This window comes from Monoraphidium neglectum, assembly GCF_000611645.1.
Source record: "Monoraphidium neglectum strain SAG 48.87 unplaced genomic scaffold scaffold01984, whole genome shotgun sequence".
Taxonomy (NCBI): Eukaryota; Viridiplantae; Chlorophyta; class Chlorophyceae; order Sphaeropleales; family Selenastraceae; genus Monoraphidium; species Monoraphidium neglectum.
Window position 1 is genome coordinate 1 of NW_014011644.1, and position 11,014 is coordinate 11,014.

Below are 11,014 nucleotides of genomic sequence, written 5' to 3' on the forward strand. Positions count from 1 at the left end.
CCCCAGGGCAACTGCCCCGTGTGCCACGAGTACCTCTTTGACTCCCACGCGCCCATCAAGGAGCTGCCCTGCGGCCACTTCCTGCACTCCAGCTGCTTCGCCCAGTACACCCGCTACAACTACACCTGCCCCGTCTGCTGCAAGTCCATCGGGGACATGAGCGTGTACTTCAAGATGATAGACTCCCTGCTGGCCGCAGAGGCGCCCCGCCTGCCGCCGCAGTACGCCAGCCAGACCCAGGCCGTGCTCTGCCACGACTGCGGGCGGCAGGGGCTCGCCAGCTGGCACTTTGTGTACCACTCGTGCCAGCACTGCCGGTCGTACAACACGCGCGTGCTGTGATACGCGCGGCCCCGCGCACGCGCGCGCCGCTTTGGGCGCGGGCGGGTCGAGGCATGCAAGCTGTTTGGGCGTCAGGAGCGCGGCTGGCGCCCCTCCGGTGCCTGCTTTTTGCGGTGTGGCTCTCGGCACTGCTGGTCGCTGGTCTTCTGTTAGCTCTGCTGGGGTTTGGGTGCCGCGTGTTTGGCTTCAGGGGGGCCACGCAAAACCTGTTCTGCAGCTTTTCTGCCCGGGCGGGCTGGGCAGCCGCAGAGGAGACTCGCCTGCGGCTGGGACCAACGGCTGGTCCTTTGCACGCAGCGTCACCTGGGCCGCGCCGAGGGTGCAATGAATGGTGTCTGCCAACCCTTGCCGGGTGTGGCCTCCGAGCCGGGGGCGAAGTTCCGTCTAAGCCCCGTCACTTAATGTTGCGAGCGGGGGCCGCGGCCGCCGGATTTGCGGCGCGATGCGAGAGCAACCTCTGTCGGTTCCCTTGGAAACGTGCCCGAGCCCACACACGCGGCTCGGCGCCTGCCTGTGCGCCTGACTGTGTGCGTCTATGTGAAACGTTCCCGCGCAGCGCCTGACTCGGCTGCCCACGTAGCGAGCACGCGCCTGCACCATGCTCACACCTGATGTTGAGTGAAAGGAAGCAGCTCCCCCGCCATGCAGCAGGGGCACTTGCTGCTTGACGGCGGCGCAAGACTCGAGAGAGACGGATGAAACACGCAACAATGCTGCCGAGCGTGTCGGCTGCACCTGCACTGCCTGTGCACACACGGCGCCCTTGAGTCGATGAAGAGCACGGCAGGAATGTTGAAACTCTGCTATTCTTGTGTAATCTCGATGTCGCGTGTCAAGTGTAAGCGCTGTTGGTCTGAGCAACGCACCCTTCAAGCGGTGGGGCTCTCTCGCTGTGCGGGCTGCGGGGAGACTGATGCACCCACCCATAGTCAACATCCCAGTGCTGGCTGCAGCCTGCGATTCTGCCATCCCTGTGATTGCATGTTTGCACAAGACACCGGCGTTACCCTGTGGGGTGGAGCAAGGTGCGGATCCAGTGCCCTGCCGCCTGGCGCATGGTTCCTGGCACGCAGGCGTGCAAAACACGGCGCCCCCGGAGTAGATTACTCTGCGCGCGCTCGTGGATGCATGCACTGGGCAAGCAGGCGGGCACAGCCTGCGTGCCATGCCAAACGGCGGTGTTGGCAAGTCCTAGCCGATGTGCCTTCCTGTGAACGCAGGCGGGCTGTGGAAGGGGGAGTACGGGTGGTAGCCACCGCGGCGCACCAGCGATACTGTACCGCCACGTGTGCATGAATGCTCAATATCTACCTAACAAGAGTGCAAGGTTGAGCCGATGGCGGCAAAAGGCGGTTTCAAAGGAAGAAAGCCCTGCAAGATTCGAGGTGCATGCAGGAAGGATGCATTCCCTGAAGGGCATCAAAGGCACACGGCCTACACGATCTCAAGCAGCACAATGCACGACCTCTCCGCGTGTCAATACATATGCAAGTGGTATGGTGGCTTTCTAAAACCGCCGTGGTGCGACGGCAGCAGGGAGGGTACAGCCTGCGCAAGAGCCCCCCAGTGCAGCAGCCGCACTCACTGCCGTGCATCTGTCTGCAAGGTTGCTGCCGCCGAAGGCGGGCAGGGCGTAGCCCGAGATGGGTGAACCACTTTGTGTGAGCGAGGAGCAATACCTGGATTGCGAAAATTGGCTGCAGGCAAGAGCACCTCCCACGTGCGCAGGGACCCCTGCTGCCGCTTTGGCGCAGTGCTCTCTCTGTGCGCGTTCGCTTTTGGACGCCGCCGCGTTCAAGAGAGTACAGGCAGGAAAGCGTGACAGTTGTTGGGGACGCAGTGCTTGTTGTGTTGAGGGGACAGCCGCTTCTGGAAGAGCAAGCGGCGCGCCGCTTGGCGTGGTTGTTTCCGTATGTGTGCAGCAAAATGTGTGTGGGGCTCCGTGAACGCGCTGGATGGGGTTGTGGTTGTGCCAAGCAGGTGCGCGAAAGGAAGCCCACAGGCGGCATCGCGCACGCTCACCCAGGGGACTACGGTGGAGAAGCAGACCAAAACTACGGGTCTATGTTCGGGAGGCTGTCGCGCCGCCGCCACATGGCAGCTGCTGAGCAGCAGCTCAGCGGCAAGCAATTTGGCTGCCAGCGAAGAAGCACCGGTGGCCTCACAAAAGCAGGGAGTGCAAGCAATCTCGCAAAACAAAACAGCCACAAGAACCTTTGAAGTGCGGGTGTGCAAGCACGCACAGCTGGGCACTATCAGTTGACAGGCTGCTGCTGCGGTGTGCTGGAGGGAGGGCGAGACTCTTGAAAGTGACCGACAGCAGCTGCGCTGCGAGCACACACACCTTGGGGCCAGCCAGATTGAAAGGCAGGCACAAGGGGCACACGAGCACACCAGGCCGCCAACGGCGTTCAGGGAAGGTTGGGGCTGCCTGGGTTGTCGAACAGGTGTCCAATCGCTGGGGGCTGGCAAGCTTTAAGAAAGAAAATGAAATGCAGCAAACAAGGAACTCTCCATCCTGCATCCCGTCGCCTCAAACGGCTGCGTGAATGGTGCCTCGTGGCACAGCCTCTCTGCAACCCCTATCACTGCCGCGCCGCGGCGCCGCTCCCTGACGCGCCCACGCCGACCGCGGCCGCAGCGCCGCCACTGCGGCCCATCGCCTCCGCCGCCTCCTGGTCCAGGCTGCACAGGGCCAGCCGAACTGCCGCATCCACCCCCTGCTTTAACACCTCTGCGGCGGCGGCGGCGCCGCGGACGCCGCTGATGCCGCTGCTGGCGCCGGCGCCGCGGCCCGCCTTGGCGGGCGCGGGGCCCGCCGCCGCGGGCGCCTGGTCGGCGCCGCCGCCGTCCGCGCTGTCCCTGGACATGCGCGGCGCAGCCCGCTGCTGCTGCTGCTGCTGCTGCTTCTGCTGCTGGGCAGCCGCCACGGCGGCGGCGGCCGCCGCCTGGTGGCGCGAGAGGACCATATCCTTCCACGGCCCCTGCAGCTGCTCCGCCTCCTCCTCCGAGATCCTGACCTCGCTAAGCTCCTTGCAGGCCTGGCACAACTGCAGCTGCAGGGGCGTCAGCGTGTGCTGCAGCACCCGCGGCACCACACTGGCCGCCTGGGTTCGTTGGGACGGGTGCACACGGTGTGCATAGGTAAGATGAAAGCAGCCAAAACGCGGAGCCTGCGTCACAAACTATTTAAGAGACTACATGCAGGTGTGTGGATGAATGGAGGCGGCGCGGCCGTGGACAGGCAGCCCACAGCCAAAAGACATCCTCTTGGGCCCATAGGCGTGGCTCTCACAGGCGGCCAGCCCGCGCTTCGTTTGAAACCCGGGGGTCCTTGCCTTGGTGGCCGTGTTGGCCGCGACCTCGTGGAGGAGGTGCTGCGGCAGCCGCGTGGCGAGGTCCTTCTTGAGCTGGGGGCCGCACAGGGCGGAGAGCGTATGGTGGCGGGGGGTAGGTGGGGCGGGCGGGGCCTGGGCCTGGCCGCGTCAATCCCCGGCTCCCAGCCGGCGGCACTGCTGCAATACGCTCAAAACCCCCGACTCAGGGCAACCCACTCAAGAGCCCTGAGTCAGGGTTCTTGGTCGGGTCGCGGTACTGCGAATGCTGATCACTTGTCAGCAGCAGCGAACCAACTTAAACAGCAAAGGCGCGCACGCGCACGGGGGCAGCGACTGCGGCGGTGGCCCACCTTCCGCATGTCTGCCAGCAGCGCCAGCTCGCGCCCCTGCTGCTGGCTGATCTCCTTCTTCAGCGCCTTACAGGCCGCCGCCTCGGCGCCGCCGGCGAGCAGCTTTTCAATTTCCCTCTCTTTCGCCTCCAGCTGCCGCTTCTGCGCCGCGTTGGCCTCCACCTGCTGCCTGTGCTCCTCGGCCAGTGTCGCCAGCTGTGCTTGTTCACGTGAAGAGAGCAGCAAACGATGAGGGAGGTGGTGAATGCGAGGTCGCAGCCCACTGAACGCGCAGACGATTCAGCCGACAATCAAGAAGAGCAAATCCAGTGCTGCGGCACATTGGGCGGTTTGGTAGCGATTGCAACGCTGATGCCGAGCCCGCCGCGCACCTGCTCGTCCCGCGCCGCCACCTGCGCCTTTGCATGCTTCACGGCGTTGGCGTGCATCCCCTGCGCGAGCGCGGTGCGGCGGTGGTCGAGCCCGCCGGCGACGATGGGTGGCCCTGCGCGGCTAACGAGCCGGCCTGGTAGGATGGAGGGGCAGTTTTGATGCGCGCCATCCAGGGCTGGTATGCGTGGACCCAAGAGCGCGCGGCAGCGCGTTCTCAGAGCGCCTCGGCGCGCTGGGGTGGCAAACACGCGCGCGCCGCTCACCGGCTGCGGCTCCGCCGCCGCCGCGGCCGCCGCCGCCGCCGCCTCTGCCGCCTTGATGCGCTCCTGCAGGCGCTCGCTCCTGGCCTTGGCGGCGTCCAGCTCCTTCTGCAGCTTGTTGCTGGCCGCCACCAGGGCGTCCAGGGCGTCTTGGCTGGCCTTGTCGCCCGAGCCGACCTGCGGGGTTGCCAAATTTCACGACAGTTGCGGGCGGAGGGTGAGGAGGGCGGCGGCGCGGCGGCGAGGGGGCGCAAGCGGGGGCACCGCGGACGCGCGGGGCGGTCAGGGGGCCGCCGGCCGCCGCGCTCCCCGGGCTGGGCGGCGCGGGGCGGCCCGGCGTTGGTGGCTGTCGGGCGCGAGACAAAGGAGGGCTGCTTGAACACAAGGGGCTGCGGCCCTCAAGGTGGGCGACCCACCGTGCCCCTAAGCTGGGCGACTTGTTTCTGCGGGTAGGGGCCACACAGGGAGGGGGGCGACGGCGACGTTGGATGGTGCGACATGGCCGGTGCCACGAGTGCTGAGTCGTTAGCCTCAGCGCCGGCGCAGCAACGCGGCGGACGCAGCCAATCATCAAGGCCAGAGCACCCCCTCTGCCCGCGTTGCGCGTGCTTCATCCTCAAGACGAATCCCGAGCAATGGCGACCGCCGCCCACCTGCAGGCGCCGCTTCTCCTTCTCTGACTCCAGCCGCTCCCCCCTCTCCGCCTCACGCTGCTCGACGCGCTGCGCCTGCGCCCTGTTCCATTTGTCTGCGTCCGCCTGCAGCCCCTGCGGGCGCGCGGGCGCGCGAGTGGATCGATGCACGGGAGGTTTGCAGCGGCAAGGTTGGCCGGCCCCAGCCGCGGCGACCCGTTTGGAGGTCCGCCTATTTGACGGCCGCCCGGGCGGCTGGCTGCACTGGTTACGCAAGCGCGGCCAGGCGGGGCAATGCTCGCGAAATGACCGATTGACAGGCCCTAGGGCCCTTACCTCCATCTGCGACTCAAGCTGCAGGGGGCGCGGCGCGGTGGTCGGGGTCAGTTGCAAGGTGACGTGGGCTGAGGTGCATGGCGAGGGGCCGTCCCTCCGGCGCGCTCTCAAGCATTGTTGCTCATTTCTTCAATCCCATCAGCCTAGCATATCAAATCCCATGACCCTGGACGGCTCCGGATGGGCGGCCGCGGATTGCTGTCGCAACCAACCTGTTCAAGCCCACACGAGGAGAGCAAGGCCTGCCGGTACTCACCCTGGAGATTTTGATGGCCTGCTCCTTCAGCGCCTTGTCCTTGGCCCCCAGCTCTTGCCGCAGCCCCTGCTCGCGCTGCTGGCTGCTGCGGAGGTCCCCCTCCGCCTGCGGCGCGCGGCAGAGTTCCGACAAGACGCAGACCAGTTGCAGGAGCAAGCGCGGCTTCACCGGCAAGATGGGATGGGCGGCGCAAGCTCTTGAACAAGGGCGAGTGCCGTCAGCACGCCGCGGGGTAGGCCCAGGCACTCTCCCGAGGCCCACCTTGTTGGCGCGCTTCTCGGCCGTGGTGGCGCGCTCCTGCGCCTGGCCTTGCGCGAGGTGCTGCTGCTGGCGCATGGCGTTGGCCTGCCCTTTGGCCGTCCTGAGGGCTTCCTTGACACCGCCCAGCTCCTCCTGGGTTAAGAAGCGTGGAAGGTTGTGTGCGTGTGTGTGTTTGTGTGTGTGTTTGTGTGGGTGTGTGTGCGTGCGTCTGTGCGTGCGTGCGTTTGTGTGTGTGTGTGTGTGTGTGTGTGTGCGCATGCGCTTGTGTGTGTGTGTGTGTCTGCGTGTGTGTGTGTGTGTCGGGGGGAGGGGAGGGGATGCGTCCAAACCGGAGGCGGGCAGTTGTGCTCACGACAAACGGGGAGAGTCGAGACGAGGAGCTGTGACACGAGCAGGCGGGATACGAAGGTGAGCCTGCGAGCCAATCGGTTGACACAAGAAATCGGGGCCGCCGTACGGCGGCGCAGGCCAGCAGGGCCGCCAGGACGCAGCATCCCAAGACAGGGCCAGTCAAACAAAGAGCGCAGCGCGCGCTCACCTTGAGCTCGGCCTTCTCAAGGCCAAGCTGCTCCAGCTGGGTGGTCGCCTCGCCCAGCGTTGCCTCCAGGGCCTGGCTGGCCGCGGTGGCCGCCTGCAGCTCCCGCGCATTCATGGTCTGTGTGCACAGGCAAGGGTTGATCAGCCCACAATTCATGAAAGGTGAAGGCCGCGTGAGGGTGAGGGGGCCCCACTGCAAGAACAGGTGCCCAGGACCTGCAGCAGCAGGTGTGCCGCGCAAACGAAGCGGTTGTGAATTTGCAGGCGACACGGCCGTCCTCGGCGCGGCCGCCTCAGCCTCATCGCGGGGCAGTGCTGGATGGCGGGCTCACGCCCCCATGTGAGCGCCTCGCACCTCGACCACGTTGCCGATTATGCCGTGGACGAACTCCTGGGCGGCCCCTTGCGCAGCAGCACGGCGGAGCAGGATCTGGTAGCAAAGCCGGAGTTGAGCGGTGGCGGGCGGGGGCCTTGATCGGGTCCAGATATACTAGGATTGAGCGACACATGAGCAGCAACGCAAGCAGCCTGCACGCCAAGAATGCACCCTGCTGGTGTTCTTATTCACAAACAGTGTGAGCACCTAGGGTTCAGCAGCGAAGGTGCATCTCATCGTTTGATGCAAGCCTAAAGAAGTGATAAAACCCCAACCATCGCCACGCACCTTGAGACCCTCGATCTTCTGCTTGGCGGCAGCCAACACCTGCTTGTAGGTGGCCAGCTCCTGAATGACGGGCGGCAGCGGTGGGCCGCGGCTGAATGTCCAAGTTGTCTGATATAAGCAAAAAACACGGCAAGCACTACTGTACACACCCCGCCCCCCGCATGATCAGTCCAAACGCTCGGCCGTCAGCCCAGCGCTCAGGCACCAGGCAGCGCAGAGCAGCCAGACAGGTTTGGTCGAGGCAGCGGTGGTAGTGCGGCTGGACTGTTCTGCCTCAATGCGGCAAGGGAGTCACCTTGTGAAGCATCGCAGCCACCAGCACCAGCTGGCGCCGGCCCTCCTGCGTGATGGGGACGACAAGACCGTGTGGGCTTGCGCAGTGGGGCGTCAGGTGGTCAAGCAGCTTGATGCTGTGCTAAGTGCTAAGCACAGTGCCTCTGCCCTGCCCTGGGGAAACGAGGCCTCAAACACCACAACGTATGCAGCAAACCCTCGCGGCCTGTACTGGTTTGCCATGTTCACCTGCACCTCGACGAGGCTCGCGCGCAGCGCCTCCACCTCCGCGGCGCTCTGCTGCTGCGCAGCGCAGGCCTGCGCCAGCTGAGCCTGCGTTGGAAGCGTTGGTTGTTGAGGAGACAGCAAGCAAGAGCGCAGGATGAAGGCTTGAGGGCTTACATAGAATTCTAAGCTCAGCGGCAGCACAGTATGCTCACACAATGAGCAGAGCGCGTTCCCTGACGGCTGCCAACGCCCTCATAAATTATCACGCACCTCCTTGGCCGCCAGCAGCCCCAGCAGCGCCGCCATGGTGGCGCGCGCCTCGGCCCCCTTGGCCTGGAGTTGATAAAGCAAGGACCCCAGCGGTGGTGATGAGGAGGTCGTATCCATGGAACGAGCTTGCTGTGGATCAGGCTTGACACTGCAATCACGGCATTTCTGATGACATCAGCACGCTCCGCCAATAGAGCACCCATCACGACTGAGCATACATCAGATGAATGTATACATTGTGCGTGCTCCTCTTCGCTGGTGGCTCATGAAAGGTGCAGTCAAAGCGTCGATCGCACAGCGAGCTTGGCCCTCGCTGCACAATGAACGCATCTCTCACCTGCGCCGCCTCCAGCTCGGCCCGCTTGGCTTCGAGGGCGTCCTCCTGCGCCTTCAGCTCGGCGTCGTTGGCCTCGGCGGCTCTGGCGGCCTGCGCCAGGGCCTCCTAGGGTTGATTTGCACATACATGTGTGAGCAGCCGCAGGGACGAGAATTTTTCAGCTGTTTGAGCCGTGCATCCTCAGATGCCATGCAACATGCTTTGAAAGTTCCATCAGTCAGGCCCATAAGCCAAGTTTCAGCAGCTGTGAATGCGGAGCACACCTGCAGCTGGTTGGCGGTGCTGGACGCCTCCGCAGTGGCCGCCCGTGCATCCGCAAGCTGCAGGGTGAGGGTGGATGGGTTGGGTGGTGGTGGCCTGTGAGTGCTGCCCGCAAGCGCACGCATGCAATCCAGCACCACCTCCAGATCCATCACCACCTTACGCGCGCGGACGCTCACCTGCTCGGCCAGCGAGTCCCTCTCGCCCTGATCGATTAGTGGATGGCAAAGGCGGCGGAAGTGGCGGTTAACTCGATTGATTCTCGTGAAAATTGAAGGCTGGATGCAAGTGTCAGCATGTTGCGAACGATTTCATACGGGACATGGTGTGGTGATGCATGACTCAGGTTGCTGCTCAACACCAGCGCAATTTGCAAGGCGCTCAGACCAGCAGCAGGATTCGCAGGGCATCAATGGCGCCCGCAAGCTCACCTGAGCTTCGTTGCAAGCAGCGTTGAGCTCTGTGATCTGCATGAGGTTGGGTTGTTGCAGCTCAGAAATGTGCAAGCCCATGATATCTTGATGCTGGGCGCTCCTTGTGCCTACTGATGCAGGCTCCCAATGATGTCACCAGCCCGTCATGCTGGAAAGCATGTCAACGTGCTGGTGGCCCGTTGGCTTGTACTGCTACATGCAAATTTATTTACCTTCTCATCCCGCTCCCTGAGGTCCCCCTGCGAAGGGCGTACCGAAATGTACCATACGGTAAGCGGGATGTGGCGAATGTGATCTGCCGTCCAAGCCCAGCCATCAGCCGCAATCACCGATAGCATACGGGATCATCAGGACCGAGATTCGCGACAAACAGGGCTATTGTCAAGACCAGGGTACCGATTCGCGCCACGCGCAGACAAAGAGGCCTCACCAAAAGGCTCTCCTGGTTTCTGGCAGCCAGGGCCTCGCGCCTGCGTATCTCGAGGACCAGCTTGAGCGTCTCCTGCATACAGTCAGGGCTCCAAGGCTGTGTGAGATCGGGGAGGGCGTCGGGAGTCGGGAAAAACACGGAACCCCAATCCAGCTCACCCGCCTCGCGCGCCGGACGCCCGTGCACCAAAGCACGCTGGGAAAGTGGGGGGTCTGGATATCCATAGGGTGTATCGTGAACGACGCTGGAACGGGCGGCAAGCCGCCTTGGATCTGCAGGCCTGCTCGATCGTTGTTTTGAGCCCTTATGCCTTGTCTAGAGCATTGCAGTTGTTCAAGTAGAAGACTAAATTGGATTTAAAAAATGATTGGCCACGCGATGTCGCCAGATTAAGTAAGCAGCACGGGGGTGGGAAGCTGCAGCCTGCAGGTGATCTCGACCCCAACTCAGCGATCACAGTATCGGTCTGCAAGGCAACACAACGTTTGATTGGTTACCTGGTGTGGGTGGTGAGCAATCGAACACTGGGTGATGCTGGTTGAATGACGCGGCACCCACTGTTCACGCCCTGCGTCGTTGAATTGCTTTTCATGGAAATCCGTTCAATGCAGTCGCGCTAGAAAATCCAAGGGCCTGATATGGAATGTATGCACAACAATGTCACCGGTGCTAAAAGGGATTGGGAGCATGGGGCCAACCATGTCACGAACAGTGGGGGCCCCGCCCTGCACCTTATGATAGCCTGCCTCCCACGGGCCCGGGCCAGCAGGGGCCCCTGCTGGCAGCAGAAGCTGCCAGGGGGCAAGTGCCCCTTCAACCATGCTTGCCCTGCTTTTGGCCCAGCCGTGCGCCCGCACGGCTGGTCTTGTCTTTGACGATTAAGGAGTCACGGTCTCGTCCTATCGCTGTTCAGCATCGTCGCCACCAAGAAAAGCCAAGCACAGAACAGGATTGGGCAAGGGTTGGCGCGGCCAGCCAAGCCAGCAAGCCGCGAATGGTCGCACAGGACTACATTGTGGACAGCGCACCGTGCTAGCTTAGCCAAAGTACATTTCAAGCCTCAACCCACACTCAACTGCACGCCAGCACCGATTCAACTGAACACACACGTCAGCAACTGACCCCAGCATGCGTCACCTCGCCGGAGACCGGCTTGCCACCTACAACCACCAACCCAGCCGGTCCACGGCAACGCGCACGCTGTGCAGCCCGAGCCGCGCGCCCGCTGCCCAGGGGCGCTGGCTGGGCGCAATAACTAGGACATGCGGTGTAAGTGTAAACAGCCTGATTTGGCGAGTGGTGTGCAGCCTAATCAGCCAGGTCTGGTCCCGTTGAATCTCCTGCCTCTTTTTTTCGGGTTTCCTCCTTGTCTTCAGCCCACGCCCTGAATTGCAGGGCATATGCCCCCCCCCCGTATACACCCCCCGTATACA

General features: G+C 63.5%; 2 protein-coding genes across 2 annotated transcripts; one reads left to right on the forward strand and one right to left on the reverse strand.

The window, feature by feature from the left end:
• Positions 1–30: 30 nt before the first annotated feature.
• On the forward strand, positions 31–342 carry MNEG_9577 (hypothetical protein; the record flags this gene model as incomplete). The annotated part of the gene is made up of 1 exon (XM_014041950.1): positions 31–342. A coding segment is annotated over one exon (312 nt), but the record flags the coding sequence as incomplete, so codon positions are not given.
• A 2,585-nt stretch (positions 343–2,927) lies between these two features.
• On the reverse strand, positions 2,928–9,229 carry MNEG_9578 (hypothetical protein; the record flags this gene model as incomplete). The annotated part of the gene is made up of 20 exons (XM_014041951.1): positions 2,928–3,449; positions 3,705–3,752; positions 4,031–4,225; positions 4,402–4,461; positions 4,666–4,839; positions 5,079–5,105; positions 5,316–5,429; positions 5,631–5,648; positions 5,887–5,991; positions 6,148–6,279; positions 6,686–6,802; positions 7,040–7,114; positions 7,349–7,408; positions 7,644–7,688; positions 7,871–7,954; positions 8,120–8,182; positions 8,457–8,561; positions 8,720–8,776; positions 8,897–8,923; positions 9,149–9,229. 20 exons carry the CDS (start codon positions 9,227–9,229, stop codon positions 2,928–2,930), a joined length of 2,109 nt encoding a protein of 702 aa, XP_013897405.1.
• Positions 9,230–11,014: the final 1,785 nt, after the last annotated feature.